The sequence below is a fragment of the Dermochelys coriacea genome, chromosome 18 (assembly GCF_009764565.3).
Source record: "Dermochelys coriacea isolate rDerCor1 chromosome 18, rDerCor1.pri.v4, whole genome shotgun sequence".
NCBI lineage: Eukaryota > Metazoa > Chordata > Testudines > Dermochelyidae > Dermochelys > Dermochelys coriacea.
The window spans coordinates 8,860,899-8,878,083 of NC_050085.1; the positions used below are offsets into that span (position 1 = coordinate 8,860,899).

The 17,185-nt window shown below is 51.7% G+C and overlaps 1 protein-coding gene across 2 annotated transcripts in view; it reads left to right on the plus strand.

Moving 5' to 3' along the window:
* The window catches only part of VWA5B1 (von Willebrand factor A domain containing 5B1), a 66,913-nt gene that overhangs the window by 41,200 nt on the left and 8,528 nt on the right, over window positions 1–17,185 (plus strand). For both annotated transcript variants that reach the window (XR_006276349.1, XM_043499983.1), the window contains exons 15-20: window positions 2,948–3,170; window positions 6,032–6,349; window positions 10,198–10,335; window positions 11,268–11,402; window positions 15,487–15,555; window positions 16,238–16,307. Coding sequence is in view for 1 of the 2 variants with exons in the window: in XM_043499983.1 (XP_043355918.1) it covers window positions 2,948–3,170; window positions 6,032–6,349; window positions 10,198–10,335; window positions 11,268–11,402; window positions 15,487–15,555; window positions 16,238–16,307 (953 nt within the window). In the remaining variant the exon portion in view is untranslated. The remainder of the gene's footprint in view (window positions 1–2,947; window positions 3,171–6,031; window positions 6,350–10,197; window positions 10,336–11,267; window positions 11,403–15,486; window positions 15,556–16,237; window positions 16,308–17,185) is intronic.

A 17,185-nucleotide genomic window follows, 5' to 3' on the forward strand; every position in this document is an offset into this window, starting at 1 on the left:
GTAATTCTGACCACTCCCACACCTTAAGAACCATGAGTCCAATTCATTCCCTGGTGGTACTTCATTGGGCCAGAGAGATTCAGGCGTGCCTGAACTCTACCCACTGCACCTGAGGCAGGGGACAGAGCTGGCTTTGTCAAATTTTTGCTCCCCCACCATCCCAGAGACAGCTAGAAGATAATTCAGCCCCTGGTGCAAGCTAGAGCAGCCTCCAAGCTGCTCTAACTTGTGCCAGCTGGAACAGCTTCCTAGTGCTTGTGGGCCCTAGGGCCACCCATGCTCCAGGGATAGTGACTTTTTACAAGAGAAGACCAGGAATATGCTGGGAATGCTGAGTGGGAAGATTCCAAAATTCAGCCCACAAGAAAGCTGCTCGCTTCCCTTCTGAGGTCATTATAAACTGAAATGAAAAGGTGAGGTTAGCTGACAGGGTGATTTCCGTGGTTTGCGGTGAATCAGAGGCATTCAGCCCCCTTTGAACCTGATATCAGCATGGTGATTTTCAGGCAAAGGGCTGGAATGGCTTACTCTGCTGTTTGACATGACTGAGATGGTCTCCTTCGAGATCAGTGTCTGCCGCAAGCCTGGGCAGACCAGAACAAGAACAGCTGCTGCTGCTGCATCACCGTTTCCATGACAACCTTGAACGGGGTATCCGAGGTCTTCGATGTGTTTCTTATCTGCCACAGGTTACAGAGATTGGCAGGGAAGGGAGCGGGGAAGGAAAAACGGGGTGATGGAGGCTGTGAAAGAGAGACAATAAGAGAGTGGAGGGAACAGACGAGTAGAACACAGGGGAGAGGAATTAATCCCTCAGGGGTAGGGGGAGATGTTGGGTGCTGGGTTGTGGAACATCACAAAGTCCAGGGGTTTCTAAGGGATGGTTAATTACAGACATGCCAGGGTGGATGCTTCATTCCTTCTGTGCTGCAGGGCTGGAGAGGAATTTGTGTCCTTCCCCCATTCGGTGTCTGCACCGTTAGGGTCGGCCAGGCCCCAGTCTCTGTGCATTGTGGGGGATGATGGTGTTTAGAAGACGACCAGGAGAAACCAGCCCTCGTCAGAACACAGCCGGGGGTTAGACATGTGTGTTCTGCTTGGTTTAAATTGCTGCCTGTTCTGTGGCATCTCTCGCACTGTGAGAGCCGCCTAGGGCTGCAGATTGGACATGGGGGGGCGGGTGGTGGGGGGAAGCTTGACATTTTCAGAGACGTGGACGCAGAGCTCTTCCCCCCTCCTGCCCATACCCATGCCACAACTGGAAAGGAAAGGTCAGTGCGCCAGGATGGATGGTTTAAACTCCCAGACGCTTCCCTGATCTCCAAGGAGAAAGGCTCAGGAGGGGAAAGAGCGAGCGGAAACATGGGCCTGGGGATGCAGAAATGTGCCGGCAGTAGCTTCCACAGAGAGACTTTCCACTGAGCTCACCTCAGATGCCTCCTTGCTTAGGCTCTACCACCTTAGGGGCATTTTCAGGGATCAAGAGACGCCAAACTCAGCTGAGAACAAGGGGGAAGGGTGTCCCTTCATCGCAGGTCTCCCTACATGGGGCTGGCATGGCTTAGACAAGTCAGTGAGCCCTCCTCCAAGGGCTGGGGCAGTACTAGTGGGATATTTATGGGAAAGAAGCAAGTAGTGGGCAGGGACTCAGGACGCCCAGTGTGGGGGAAAGGGAATTCCCTCCAACCCAGACAGAGTGGGCTCTGGACAATCGAGGAGCGGTGGGGAGCTGGAAATGAGTTTGGTGATCTGCATCCAATCCACAGGAGACAGGCCGATCATCCAAAATCCACCCTCCAAAATGCTCTGCCCTCACTCCCCTCCATTCTTGTGGGCAGTTTTAGAAGAAAGGCCAAGGGTTGAATGGGTTATGGAAACTGAATGCCCCACCCAACCCCTAGAGAGGGTCTCGCCAGGTCAGGACAGAGGTATTTGCACCAGCGGCCAGGGCAAAGCTTGCCACTGCCGTGCTGAGCTTGGTCTGTGAGTAATCAGAGGATATCGGACTTCAGGGCATCTTTCTGCAACGCTAGGATTTCTGTGTCTCTCCTGCTCCCAGGGACAGAGTGTCTGTACAGAGACCAGCCTTAGAGATGCTGGACAAAGGTATGAATGCTGCTGTCTAAGCCTGGTCTTAGAATTATTAGAAAATTAAATCAGCTTACCCATGTTGCTCAGAGGCGTGAAAAATCCCCCTCCCCCGGGAGGGGCATAGTTAAACCGACCTAACCCCCCAGCGTAGACAGTGCTAGGTCGAATGAAGAATTCTTCTGCCTACCTAGCTACTGCCTCTCGGGGAGGTGGAGCATCTACCCTGGGAGGAGAACCCCTCCCATCTGCGTAGGTAGAGTCTACACTGAAGTGCCGACACAGGGATCTGTTTTGCTCCTTTCTGCCCACCCCCAAGGGACTATTTTAAGGAGGAGGAACACGCTGCTCAGTTTTCCCTTTGTAACTAAGTAGCTGGGCCCCAGCCTGCCTATTTTGTCCTTCTCTTAGTTTCCATGGAAGTCATTAAAAGAGCCGGACTGCGCAAATTCACATTGATCCTTCCCCTGGTCAGGGGAAGGTGCTCCCTCGATGACTCATTCCAGCCTCAAAGGGAATGCATCTGGGGCATGCACTGAGAAATAAATCCCAGTCGGTTGTCAGGGGAACTTTGCGGGCTGGTGGTGAAACACTTGTGTTCAGTAAAAGATGCCGTTTCCCATGTCAGGATTTTGCATGTCTGACAAACCAATAAGATAGCTGGGTCAGGAAGGGAATGGGTCAAACACAGGTTGGTAGGTGGTAGGATCTCGCCTTCCTATCGATTCATCCATTTCCTACACAAACCTCTTCTTTCCAGCGGTCCTTCGCCATACACACCCCTCTAACAGTTGTTGTGCCTGTGTCTTTCCTCCCACCCATGCCCATCTATCCCACTCTGACCTTTCCCTGTTCACAGCCTTTCACCGCCAGCCCCTACGTCGCCACCACACAGATACGAGGCACTGGCGCCAGGAGGCCCTCTCTGCTGCAGCAGAGCTGCATGTCGTTTTGTCAGGATGTGGACGCTCCCCAGCCACAGGATGGCCTCCAGCACATGGCTCCAGGAAGGTGCCTGGGTCAGCCGGAGACCAGCTCTGTCCTGAGATCCTCCTCGGGCAGCCGGAGCCCTGGGGATCAGGGTAAGTGACATCCAGCAGGTTGCTATGAAGAGCACTCTAACCAGTCTGTCTGTGCACCTCCCACCATGGCACCTTGCAGCCTGTATCGGTAAATTAGGCAAATCGTAAAGAAGCCAGTGGCAAAACTGCCCCAACACGCCCCCTCCTGGCTGAATATGGAATTGCACCACTTCTTGCCTCAGTTCCCCCTCCCTTTGTTTTGGCCTATTCCAACCAGAAGAGGGTCCCAGCCCTTCAGCCAGACCACTTTACAGAGTCTCGCCCCTTTTGGGACCATAGTATCCTTGACTAAAGTCCAGCAGAAATGTAAACAAAACAAACCTTCAGCCCGGCTCGGCTCAGCTGGCCTTCTCCTCTTCACAAGTACGTCTCATCCTCTCTCGTTTGCCCCTATGCCTTGTCCAGGCTCCTGGGCATTCAACAACCCCACTGTCTGGGCTGACAAACTCCTTTCCTCACTCTGGGCTTCGGGCAGGTTCCAGTTGCTTAAGGCCCTGGTCTCCAATTAGGCTTCCAGCTCACCCCTGGAGTAGCTGCTCCGCTCTGTTTCCCCAGGCTGCTTCCCCGAGAGAGGGTCTCCACTCTCTTGCTGGACACTCCCAGGCTCCAGTGCTTTATGAGGGAAAACGAAATCCCAACAAAAACAACCCCAGCTCCCCTCCAGCTGGGCTTTATCCCTAATCAGGCCTGGCGCCTCCTCCTGGTGCCTCCAGCCTGGTTAACTGGCTTCTCAAGCCCATATTACCCCTTTCACAGCATGTGTGGGGTAAACCAAACATTGTTTCATTCAATGGACCAGATCCGCAGCTGTAATAAATCAGCCTAATTCTACTGACCATTGATGGAGCCATGCCAATGTACCCCAGCCAGCCCACCCATTCCCGTTGTGACCCTGTTCTTGGGAGCCCAGCATTGTGTAGGTTCCAGAGAGATGGCCCGAGAAAGGGGATGACAGCGTGGGAGGCCGTCCGTGGCGTGGCCATTCTATCAGGGGTGTCGTAGACTCCCAGGATGTGTTTGTTGGCAGTGATCTCCAGGGTAGGGTTGTCCTGGGGAGGCTCCAGGAATGGGAGTAATCTTTAATTAAAGATCCTGTTGTGCGATGAAAGCTCCAGGAATATGTCCAACCAAAACTGGCAACTCTGACACCAGGGAAGTGGATGAAAGGTGTGTCACTGTTTCCCATGAAAGGTTGGTGATGCCTTTTACATTTGTTCTCCCGGAACAGAAGTTTATTTTAAAGCACCCGACGAGCGTCAATCACCCTTGGCAATGTTCTGGCCCCTTTCTGCAGCTCCAAGTATCCCAGCATGCATTGCAAAGCAGCTAATACTCCCCCATGAACGGCCAGGCCTATGACTGCACTTGGCCTGATGCAGCCCCGTAGGGCTGTACACTGCAACCCTCAACCACTCCCCTCTTCTGCAGTCTGCAAAGACGCCCGGTCACTTGTATGAAGATGGACCATTGCATGCTGGGATAGGTAGTTTCCAGGAGAGACATCCCCCTCCTTCATGTTGTTAATTATTACTTATTATTTTGCACTTAGGGTGGCCAACTTTCTAACAGCACAAAACCAAACACCCTCGCCCCACCCCTTCCATGAGTCCCTGCCCCCCACTCACTATGTTCCCCCTCCCTTGGTGGCTCGCTCTCCCGCACCGTCCCTCACTTTTACTGGGTGGGGGCAGAGGTTTGGGGTGCAGGAGGGGGTGAGGGCTCTGGATGAGGGGTTTGGAGTGCAAGAGGGGGCTCCAGGCTGGGGGGTGGGACTGAGGGATTCGGAGTGTGGAAGGGGGCTGCAGATTGAGGCTGGGGGTTTGGGGTGCAGGATGAGGGGTTTGGGGTGCAAGAGGGGGCTCCAGGCTGGGGGGTGGGACTGAGGGATTCGGAGTGCGGAAGGGGGCTGCAGATTGAGGCAGGGGGTTTGGGTGCAGGAGGAGGTACGGGCTCTGGGCTGGGGGTGTGGGCATGCATGGTTTTGGGTGCAGGAGGAGGCTCCGGGTTGGGGGGGCTCAGTGCTGGGGCAGGGTGTTGGGGCTCGGGGTCAGGGCGCGGGCTTACCTCAGGTGGCTCCCGGTCAGTAGCGATACAGGAGTAAGGCAGGCTCCCTGCCTGTCATAGCACCGCGCTGCGCCACGGAAGTGGCCAGCAGCAAATCCGGCTCCTAGGCGGGGGACCCAGGAGGCTCTGCGCGCTGCTTTTGCCTGCAGGCACTGCATCCCCCCCCCAGCTCCCACTGGCCGGGGTTCCCGGCCAATGGGAGTGCAGAGCTGGTGCTTGGGACGGGGGCAGTGTGTGGAGCCCCTCAACCCTCCCGCCTAGGAGCCGGACCTGCTGGCTGCTTCCGGGGTGTAGCACGACCGAACTTTTAATGGCACAGTCAGTGGTGCTGACTGTAGCCACCAGAGTCCATTTTCTACCGGGCGTGCTGGTCAAAAACCGGACACCTGGCAACCCTATTTGCACTGCTATTGTGTCTTTCATCCAAGGATCACAAAGTGCTTTACAAACACGAATGAAGACTCATAAAGACCCAGGAAATTGGTATAATCCCCATTTAACATGGGGGAAACTGAGGCACCAAGCAGTTAGGTCACTTGCTCAATGTCACATTGTGAGTCATTTGCTGTCAGATACAGAATACAGGAACCCACTGACATCAGTGGTGTAACTGGGAGCAGAATTTGACCCAAAGTGTCCTGACAGTCAATCCTGGGTTCTAACTCCTACTTTGGCATGTTGTCAAAGCAGCCCTCATTTGGGAAGCTCCTTGGCACACCAGTGACAGCAGAGGATGGGAGGTCGCCTTGCCCTTCACTGTGATGCTAATTCATTATGTGCCCATTGCTTGCTTGCAGAATCTGCCCACCACCCTTCCTTTGCCTTTGAAACAGAGACTTCTTCAGACTGCGATCCCCAAGAGCTTGCTCTCAGCTCCGCCATGGGGTCCCCGCGCTCCCCCAGGGCCATCTGCAAGGCGGTGGTGAAGGGGTTAAGGAGTAATGAGCCTGTCCAGTGGGAAATCACCTTTGACATCCGGCCCCTGATCCAAGACAGAGAGAGCTGTGAGAACGGCAAAGGGGATCTGTGGAATGAGACCTTCCACCACTTGGCGGCCAAGTCCATCATCCGGGATTTCGAGCAGCTGGCCGAGAAGGAATGTGAAATTGAACACGGTAATGCCGGCATCCTTGCCAGCCAGCCTCAGTGAGAATGGAGGGCCAGATTCCCAGAGCTGGTGTAAACCATTACAGCTGCAGTAGCCTCAATTATACCATGTCAATTTACGGCAGCTGGGGATGTGGCCCTCAGTGTTATCACATGTTAACGCAAGATCACATGGTGAAGATGCACTGTGGCCACGTGTTGATGCTCCATGTGATGATCTGAGGAGAGTCCCCCAAAGCTGGCCTCATGCCCTCTGTGCTTTTTTCCAGCTCACCTAATTGCTCATTAAATATCCCTGCTGCATGTTAGCACACTCCTTCTCCTCTCCCTCTCACCGTCTCGCACACTCCCCTACTTCCCACATAGGGCTGCTAGTTATATTTTTAGAGGGTTAGTCACGTTGAGTCGTGAGCCCAAATCAAACGCTTTTTAGGCCTTTTGAGAACCATAACATAACACCTGCTGTTCAGCCCCCTCCGCCATAGAGTCCCAATTCTCAGGGCCTGGCTTTGAATGGAACATCAAACGGTTCTGTTCAAAAAAGGATCCAGAAGTTTAGACTCTACTAGGAAATCTAGCCCTGATTATCACTCCTAGCGGAGCTGTTTGGACACGTCTCTGAACAAGTCTGTGAATTAGCCAAACCTCCTGGGCTGGGGATCTCTTGATCACAAGTCCCCTTGTGATATTTCTGCTATTTCCCAGTTCTGGCACAGACAGAAGTGCAGAGAACTGTTTGTTCCCCTCTTTGAATGCCATTGCTTCTGCCTCCAGTCCTGGCCCAGAAGTGCAAAGGCCTCTGACATGAAAAAGAATGGGCTGGGAAAGGAAAACTGAGCTGGGAAAGGAAACGGACAGGTTTGAGCCTGTTTGGCTGCGGATTGATTTTCGGATGTTGCTTCAGTGGCTGGGGAGGATTATTTTTTCTTTGCCTATTCATCGGTGGGAGTTAGAGAGCCAAATTCTGCTCCAATTCAAACCCATTGAACTCTGGAGACGTGCATGGGCGGTAACTCAGCACAGAATTGGTCTGAAAACACACTCTCCCAAAGATATGAATCAAAAAGGCATCACTGGGGTAACTTCCAGTGATTTCAAAGGACTCACACCAGAGATGAATTTAGCCCTCAGGAGTTAATAAGGAGGTGGCCTTTGGCACTGCGGAACAAGAGACAGTGAGATGGGAGAGAGGGCCGGGGGGGACACAGGATTAGGAGCCAGTTTACAATACTGAGCTCTGCCAGCTAGCAATGTCCTCTACTGCAGGCTGGTAGCATCTCTCCGCTCTTCATCCCTTTCTTGAAGTAACCCAGGGATGAAAATGTCATGGAGAAGTAAAATCAAAGGCATGCATTAAGAAACAAAGAGAGAATTACTAGCCAGCCTTGAAAGGGACACATATGCTGACGAGGAAAGGAGGACAAGATGCTATTATTTAGATGGAAGCTGGGTATACATGGGCAGCTACTGCAGAGTTGATTCTCTGCGGGTGCGCTGGGTTGCGGCGGGGGGTGGCATAGTCGCTCCTCTCTCTCTAGCACCCCCTATTGTTGGCCACTTTGGTCCCGTGATGCTCTGCCTCCTTTCGTGACTCCATCCCCCAACCAGGTCATACTTTAGTCCCATCCCTGCTGGGTATCAGAAAGTCCAACAAATAAAACTTCAGGGTGCTTACAAAAGATTTTCTGCCTCGACTGGAGGCCCGGTGGTCCTCAAACCCGTTTTTGTCTCAAAACGCCTTATCCTGTGTCATCCAGGGCTGCACACCACCTTCCCAGTGATGAGTAGGGGAACCCAGACCCCCCCCCCATTACACTGGGTTCCAGTCCAGGGACCCTATAATCAGCTGTCAAAGGCTGCTCTGTCAGACACCATGCTGCTGCCTCCCTAGGCTTGTACTGACTGCAGCTGGTCTCTCCCATTGCCCCCCGAAGTTCACCCTTCTTTCAGGGCCAGGAGTCACACAGCTGTCCCCTGGAATCCCCCCAGAAATCCCAAACCAAAAGTACAACTTAACCCAACTTCTGTTATCCTTGGGCTTAACCTTCCACCCCTCCTCAGTTAAATGCCTCCCAGGGCTCTCTTCCTAGACATCCAGATCCTGCCCTGGTATCAAGACTCATCACCAGAGCTTGCTCCTGCTCTCTCCTGGCTTCCTGCCAGACTTGTCTACTCACAAGAGGATCCCAGTGTCAACTCCCCCCGGGCTTCCTCCTTGACCCTCCCAGCCTCTCCATGGTCTAGTCCAGTGATACTCAAGATGGCGGCTTGCAGGCCACACACCGCTCTTTAATGTGTCTCCTGTGGCTCTTTGCAGCACATGATATTAAAACACCGGGTGCTTTTACTATGTTATTAAGCAATTAAGTTATCAACTTGCACTAAGTTATTAACTTATTTGCTGTGAGAATAATATACATGTATATAAAAAGCAAAATATTTCCCGTCATACTGTTTAAATCTGACTAGAACGTATAGTAAATGAAACAATGAACTCACATGACTGGGGCTCTTTTGGGCTCATCACTAATTTGACTCCTGAACCCGCCATGGTCTGAGTATTGCTGCTCTAGTCCCAAAGAGTGATTGCAGAGTTCCTCCCTGCAGCCCCCTTCTAAGCTTAACTTCCCTTCTTTATAGTCACCACCCAGCTCCTTCCCCAGCTGGGCTTCATCTTTAATTAAGCCTGGGCCATCCCTTTCCCTCCACTGCATCCAGGTAGCGTATTAGCCTCTCAGATCCACATTAACCTTTTCATTGCCTGTGTGGGGTACACACCCCATAAGAGGAACAGAGCTGAAGCTGGGTTGGGCTGCTAATTGGAAGCATGTGAGGCTCGACATCTTGAGGCTTGACCTGTTGATTCAAGTGGGGATGGTTTGTTTCACGGTGGCTTGGTTTGTTGGTGGGCTGAGAGGTGTTTTACGGCAATGCATTGTGGCACATCACTTTCCAGTGGTGTGGTACGGATGGATATGAAAACATTCAAGGGCTTTCGAAAGGCACTGGTACCAACTGGTGCCAGCCCCAGCAAGCGCTGACTGTGATCCCATCTGTGCTATGGTGGCAAAGAAACATCGGGCAATCCAAAGGGTCCCAGTGCCTCAGATCACTGGGATCCTTGAGTTAAGATGCAACGGCTCAACATTAAGGTACAGCAGAGCTGGCAGCTTGATTGAGCACATCGGTCAGAGCTGGCTGTCCCCCTAAAGCTGACTCAGCATTCCCAGACAGCCTGCCCTGCTTCTTGAATACAAGCTGGGATGGGGTTTTTGAGGGCATACAGTGAGAAGAGCTTTCTAGGACACTAAACCAGAGGAAGGAGGGAGAATGAACAGCGTAAGGGAATCTAATGGATGGCCCCTCGCACCGAAGCAATCTCTCTCCTTCTTTCCCTAGGCCATTGCCCTGTTCTCAGCTCTGTCCCACCCGGGAGGAAGCCCCAAACTGGCCGAGTACCTGGAGTGCTTCTCTCTGGGCTGTAATATTGGGCTTACTTTCTTTTTTGCTTGACTTCAGCGCTTGGGGGCTGGATAATGGCCCTGGAGTATGCAGCGTCTGGCCCTGGAGAATGACACTATCTAGTCAGCCATCGAATAGGACTATGGCTTGCAGCAGCCACAGAAATTTCCCCATGCTTCCCCATGCCACTGTGCCTTGATCCTGCTCCAGAGAGACCACAGCTCTAGGCAAAGGGATATGCTAGTCCCCACGGTCAGTTCAGTCCTGGGTCTCTTTGCTGAGAGTGCCAGTGAGGAGGTCAAGGAGTGTAGGTGGCTTTTGTGATCTAGGCCCTGGGAGAGGGACTAAGCCCACAAAACTCATGAATCGTAACCTGACATCTCTCACCCAACAGGGTCTGGGAGGCGGTACCAGATAAACGCTGTCCAAACCAGCAAAGTCTGCAATGTCATCAGCAAGTACACGGCCTTTATCCCGGTGGACCTGAGCACCAGTGGCTACCTGCCAACCGTGGTTGAATATGTCAATGCAGGTAACAGGACACCAACATAGCATAGTTACTAGGCTGGGGCTGGCATGCATCCCACACTCCCTGCTAATTTCCCATTGCATAGGATTGTGAGGGGCCAGCCTGGGGGTGTCACATGGGAAACGTGGTTCAGACAGCACCTCAGAGCTTGGGCAGGGGAAAAAAAATCAGGCCTGCCAATGTAGGTAACAACAACAAATCCATTCTCTTCTGTGAGGTTCAGGGCAGCTGGGCCCTGGATCTCCAGCTACTCCTTCAGTGCAGGTCTCCATGGTCTTCATGTGTCCGTAGAACCAAGAGGTTCTTAGTCTTGGGCTATGGTTGAGCTCTCCAGCATTGGAGCCCAAGCGTATGTCTGCCCAACTTGGAGGCCAGGGGCTTTCCTCTCCACCACGCAGTCCTGACTGACCACAGCCAGCTTGGGGCCTGGAGGTGAAAGGGTCTCTCAGCCTGGGCTGTTCTGAAGGCCCACAGCCTATGACAAAGGGGTCCTTGCAGCTGGAAAGGGGGTGTGCTTGGTTGGTGAGCAGGTAGGGTGACCAGACAGCAACCGTGAAAAATCGGCACAGGGGGTGGGGGATAATAGGGACCTATTTAAGATAAAGCCCCAAATATCGGGACATCTGGTTACCCTATGAGCAGGAGTGTGACGAATGTACTTCTCTTGAGAGCCTGTGGCCAGTTAGGGGAGTGGTGGGCTCTCAGAGGGCTCCAGGCTCTTAACCACAGAGTGAGTGCCACAGAAGCGGCCTACTGATGAGGAAGGAGTTCCTAGGCCAGAGAGGAGTACAGCAGCCAGTCCCAGGGCGAAGGAGGGTGCCATTGCTAGGCCTGGATGCCATGAAGTGACTGATTACCCAATTCGCTTTATTGTCATTGTGTTTGTCTGTCCCTTGGGAACGGTAATGCTGGGAATTCCCTTTGTTCATGTCAAGGGCCAGCGTCCAAACAAGGTGGCCAGAGGAGCTCAGGCTCAGGAAGCAGAAGGCACCGAGTCTTCTCCGTCGGACTCGGACGCACCCAGTCAACTTGTGGCCAGGATGGAGCAGACGATGGATTTTACAGCATGCGTAAGATTGCAGCCCTTCTGGGGCACAGTACTGTAATCATTGAGTAGAACCCGTGGGTCTGATCTTATATAGGATGGCCACTGACACATGCTATCAGCCCTCTCCATTTTTTGCCTCTGGTCAGTTTTCTTCTTCTGGCCCTTTCTTTAGAACTGATGCCTGTTTCTTGAAGGGCAGTAGCAGCAGAGAGTTTAACTCCTGTAAGCAATGACTGCATTTTCAGGATGAAATCCTGCCCTAGTGAAGCCAGTGGGAGTTTTGCCATTTACTGCAATTGGGCCAAGATTTCACCCCAGGAATCTGTAATCAGAGCAGCACCAGACCAACACAAATCGTGAATTACGATGCCCTGGCTAGCTCCAGAGTAGATGAAGGCAGTCCATCTAGGCTAAACCCCGCCTGCTATAGAATTGTCTCTGTCTTTCCTATGGCCAAGATGACCGCTCTTTGGAGAGGAATATACTCAGCTACTGTCATATGAAAGGTCTGATGAGGAACAAAACATGTGGTCTGGACAGCTAACCATGTTTCTGGCTGGAATCTCTCTCTTGAAACAGAAAATAACTAGAAAATAACTTATTCTGAAACTCTCAGATCATAAGAAGTAACTCTTGCTGATGCTCTGAGGTTAACTGGCAGCCACAACACAGGGGACACGAGGGTCTGAGCCTGTTGTAATTAGAGACTAGGGGACTTCAGATACTTGACTGTCTCTGTAAATCTCCTACTAATGAAGATAAGTTAGGTTGGACTTTGTCTCATGCAGTCATGACTGCTGCTGAATTAAAATGATCTTCTCATTCAGGGACAAGGAGAGAGCTGGAATTCATGGTTGTATGGAAAGTAACTGTGCTGAAAAATACGTTTTATCTCTCAGAATACATCTAGAATCAGCTGAACTAGGTCTCTGCAGAGGGCTTGTCCAGGGGGTCGTACAGTAGTGTTTTGAACTAGCTATACATCCAGCTGTTGTTATACTGTAATGCAGGTGTTTCTATAATCAGCCCCTGAAAGGGAAGAGTGGCCATTTGCCAGCTTCTCTTATATGTATTGAAACATAACAATAAATACAAACAACAGGCAGGCTGGATTCTTAGCTGTGGAAACAGGCTTAGCTTTATTGAAGTCAATGGAGAAAACAGTTCAAGTTATTCGCATCAATTACACTCCACTGATTTACACGTGTATACACAGGTACGTTGGATCTGCCAAGCTGGAACAGACCAATGGTCCATCTAATCCTGTATCCTCTCTGTGCCCCTGGGTAGTACCAGATGGTCCAGAAGAGGGTAAAACCTCCCCACAATGCACCAAATTGTGCAATCCTCTACCACTGTGGAGGAGATGGATTCTCCCTGACACCTACTAATGATCTATTTATTCTCTGAACTGTGAGGATTGTCATCTCTAGTCATTTTTGCCCTAGCTAGAGGGACCCATAGATGCTGTTCGGAATTGTACAATTAAACCCCTAATTCTTGCTGAATGTTACTGCCGTATTTGGTTCCACAATTTCCTGTGGTAGTGAGTTCCACTGTCTGAGGTCGATGGTCTTTAAAATTGTGTTGTCACCTTTCCTAGCTCGCATCCCCACACCTTATCAGTGAAAGACCCTTTCATAATGACTGTAGCTGAGTCCGGCCTATCCCCTTGCCCAGTGCCTTGAGACTGGATGCCTCAGTATCCAAGTATGCCCAGTGTTCAGAGTTGTCATTTGACCAGGTTTTGGCCCCTCCATAAAGGCTTCAGAAATCTGCCACACCAGCCCTTGTTTGCTCTAGGTTCAGCTCCATGCCCCCTGCACTCCCTAAAGATTAGACCTTGGCACCACTCATATTGTCAGACTTGCTAAATAATCCAGTGGGCATGACAGCTTCTTTCCAAGCTACCCAGCTTCTCAGGGGTAATTTGACCTGAAAAACTCAGTGATCAGCACTTGATCATTAGTGCTTTCCCAGTGTGTACTTCAGGTTCCCTGGCAGCATAGGGGAGATACAGGTTGCACTGGGAGGATGAGCACAACAGCGTGGCTACTAAACACTTCTGAGACACTGAAAGTTTTCCATCACCGAGAGCAAGAGAGAGAGGAGAAATCTCTGGCTAAAAGAGAGAAAAACGCCGTTAAAGGAAATTAAAAAAGTCAACCAGGTGCAGCCAATAATATGTCTGATGATGCTGTAACTTGCTTCCCGTTTTCTTTACGTGCACAGATAAATCACATTTCTCAAAACCCACTGGCTTTATTTCAGAGTTTGAGGCTTATAAATTCTAGATTTTTTCCTGGAATGAATAAAATACAGACTGTCTTGGAATGCACATTCCTGTAGCACCTTCCATTCCAGCATTCCTGAGCAGTTTCCAAACCTTAAACCACACAGCATTCTGGAAAATGGGATTGTCCCCATTTTACAGAAGAGGAAACTGATGTTTATGACTTGCCCAAGGTCAAATAGTGACTCATTGGTAGATATGGGAGTAGGAATGACTCCTGCTCTGCTCCAGGTTCTAGGCCACACTCTCTTCCTGGATTAGAGTAGACTAGAATAAAGGTCACGAGAGCCTGATTGATGGATTCAGATCTGCAGAGGGACACAACAATGTCTGACCCTTCAGGAGACCCCTTTTAAAAGGCTAAATAGCCTCAAGTGCTCACACCTTTCAGTTCAGTAAGACGGTACAGCCAGCTCCACCGAGACACGTTAGAATGCACCTTCTGGGGTTGGAATTTTCTCCCCTTCACCTCTAGAGCTCTGGTTGTCCTAAGCAGAGCTGAGGTCAATTGAAGGAACCCATCAGGTGTCATGAAGAGAAAGTAGATGTGGCGGAGGTGCAGAAGGACCGTGGATGATGAAACAAATAGTGATGGCGACGCAGTGGTAATGGATGAGCTGGAGGTTGCGGGGTTGATGGGTTGGGAAGCAGTGATCTCTGTTCAGGATTAGGGTTTGGTAAAGGCGGACGAGGGGCCCAAGGATGCGTCTGCCCCAAACTGGTGGAGAAAGGGTTAAGCGCAGCCCTGGGGAAGCTGCGCAGAAGACAGCCAATCAATGAGGGGCTTCAAGAAGCAGCCAATCAGGGCAGAGCAGGCCCAAATATAAAGAGAGCTGCAGGGCAGAGGAGTCAGTTCCCTCTGGGAGCCCAGGGAAAAAGAACTCATCTGAAGAGCTGAGGGAATCGGCACGGCACGGCACGGCACGGCACGGCACGGCACGGCACGGCACGGCACGGCACGGCACGGCACGGCACGGGCAAGCCAAGCGAGAGGGAGCTCCAGCCTGACTTGCTGAAAGCCTGAAGCCTGGATACGGGGGCAGAGAAAGTGCTAGGGCTATGAGGAAGTGGCCCAGGGAAACGGACAGAGCGTGGCTGCAGCTTAGAGGGTCCCTGGGTCAGGACCCGGAGTAATGGGTGGGCTCAGGTCTCCCCCCCCACACTTGCTACTGAGAGTGGCCAGTGAAGGGCTGCAGTTTGCCACTGAGGGGAGTGACTAGAATCTTGGGCTGCAGCTGGCCACAGAGGCGAGTGGCTAGACAGAGGACTGCTGCTCCCCCAGAAGGAATGGGGCACAGCTGGAGGGCTGTGTCCTGATCTTGAGGCGACATAGGTCCAGAGCAGAAGCGACGGCAGGTGAGACACCACCGGAGGAGAGCGCGCTGCGAAAAGACTGAGCTAATTTCCAGAACAACCAGCAGGAGGTGCCATGGTGGAACCATTACACTGGTCAATAGAATGGTCACACTGTGTAATTCTGACATGGCGCTTTCCCTCTCCAAAGCTCAGTGTAGCCATGGCGCTGGTTTTGATTTGGAGACTGGTGAAACCAATGCAGCTACCCAGTGTATGCCAGCGGAAGGTCTGGCCAAGCCATGGCAACCAGGAGGAGGAGGGAGATGGTACAGTGTGTCGTGGTGCCCAGGGTGACAAACAAGCTAGCAGACAGGCAGTGCTGGCGGTTATGGAGGAGGATGGTCACGCCTAGGGCGAGGGGGCCGGTTGTGACCCTCACTCTGAGGCCAGGGTGATGCTGACACATGGTAATGATGTGGAGAAGGGTGATGTGGCCATTGTGCTTCTTCTGTTGCAGATGAGAACAGCCTGTCTCCCGGCAGCACACCTGCCTCTTCCGGCTGGGAGCGCTACAGTGTCCCGGAAGGTAAGAGCAAGACATGCACAGATTTCTCAGGTCGCCAGGGCACCCGCTTCCTCCGACTGAGGTTTCAAGTTGAGCTGAAAAGTTTTTAAACCTGTCGGATCTGAGTTCAGGGTTCTGTGCTTCTCCTGCCACAGCTGGTCACAGCCAATGGCAGGGCAACCTCTTTCTGTGCTGAGCCGGGGCTGTGAACCTCCAGTTGTTAGAGAGAGCTCAGGTGTGGGCAGCTCCGTGCCTGAGGAAACGATTTTCAGCTATTGTGTTTTAAAATGTATTAGCTGGTAAATCTGATGCCTGCCCATGACTTTGGCTGGTGATTTGGGCTCTTAACTGAATTATTTAGAAGTACTTTGGCCAACATATTTTTTAAACACTGGTGCCTAAAATTAGAGACCTAAAGCCATATTTAGGCAGCTAAATCAGTACTCTGGTTTCTAGAGGTGCTAAGCACTCAGCATCTCCCAAACAGCCTTTTTGGAATGGTGGATAAGTATCATTATCTGCATTAGACACGTGGGGACATAGAGGCAGAGAGAGATGAAGTAACTTGTCCAAGGTCACAAAGCAATTTAGTATCCAAGCCAGGAGCCCAGCCTCCAGCCAGTGGTCCCTGAACTCTCTGATTAACTCTTCCTTGATGCCAGATGTTTCCTCACTTCAACCTTGGCTCTGTATTTCTCCCCAGCTTCACTGCAGAGTCCGTCTGCTTCCTCTACTCACTCCCAGAAGTCCATCGATACCCTTTTTTCTGCCAGGTAAGGTGCAGCAGAGCATTCTCTGACTCAATGAGCCCTCCTGACTCCAGGGTGGAGAATTCCACTGCTCAGTGTTTTCTCCTGGCTGTGGGTTTGACAAAAGGGGCCCACACGAGGGAAAGCCTATAGGCTGTTTGGGGGTGTGTCCACATCAGGCAGATGGGCAGCTGGTTACACTGTAGAAAGGGGGTTTGGTAATGGGAATTTTGCTCTGCAGCCCACTCTTGCTTTGATACCATGACACTCGTTGGCTGGTGTACTGGTCCAGGCAGACAGCTTGTGAGCCAGGCTTAGTGACAATCAGCCAACACATTGAGCCTGATGATCAGCAAACAGCCAACCAAACTGCCTCTTTTTTATTCTTTATTTTAAATGTATTGTGCAAATTTGGTGCTTTTAAAGGGAAGTGCTGGGCCAGAGTCTCTCTGTGCCACCGATTCAGCCTTTTGAAATCAGTGGTGTCACCGCGAGGAGGATTTGGTCTGTGTAGGTTCTAGTCTAGACACTGCCATCACATGGCAGCAGCAAGACTAGCTTCTTCAGATTGCCCCACCAGGGCTCCCTACATCTGACTTGGAAGGACCACCAGCGAGGGGAGTTCAGGCTTGGTCAGTGGCCTGGGTCTCTCTGCTGAGAGGGGTGAGTAGTGCCAAGCGTGGGGTGGACACCTGCCCATAGATCCCCAAATTCATGTCATATTGGCCCGTGACCAGCCAAAAGATAGGAACATTTTGCAGTCGCTGTTTAGCTAGGCTGGATTTGGACCAGGGACTTAGTGATAAGACTCTAGACTACTAACATGCCCCTTAGCCATCCAGGGAGGGGAAGGTGGGTATAGCGCCACATCATCTGGTATGGAGAAATTGTGCAAGTCTAGG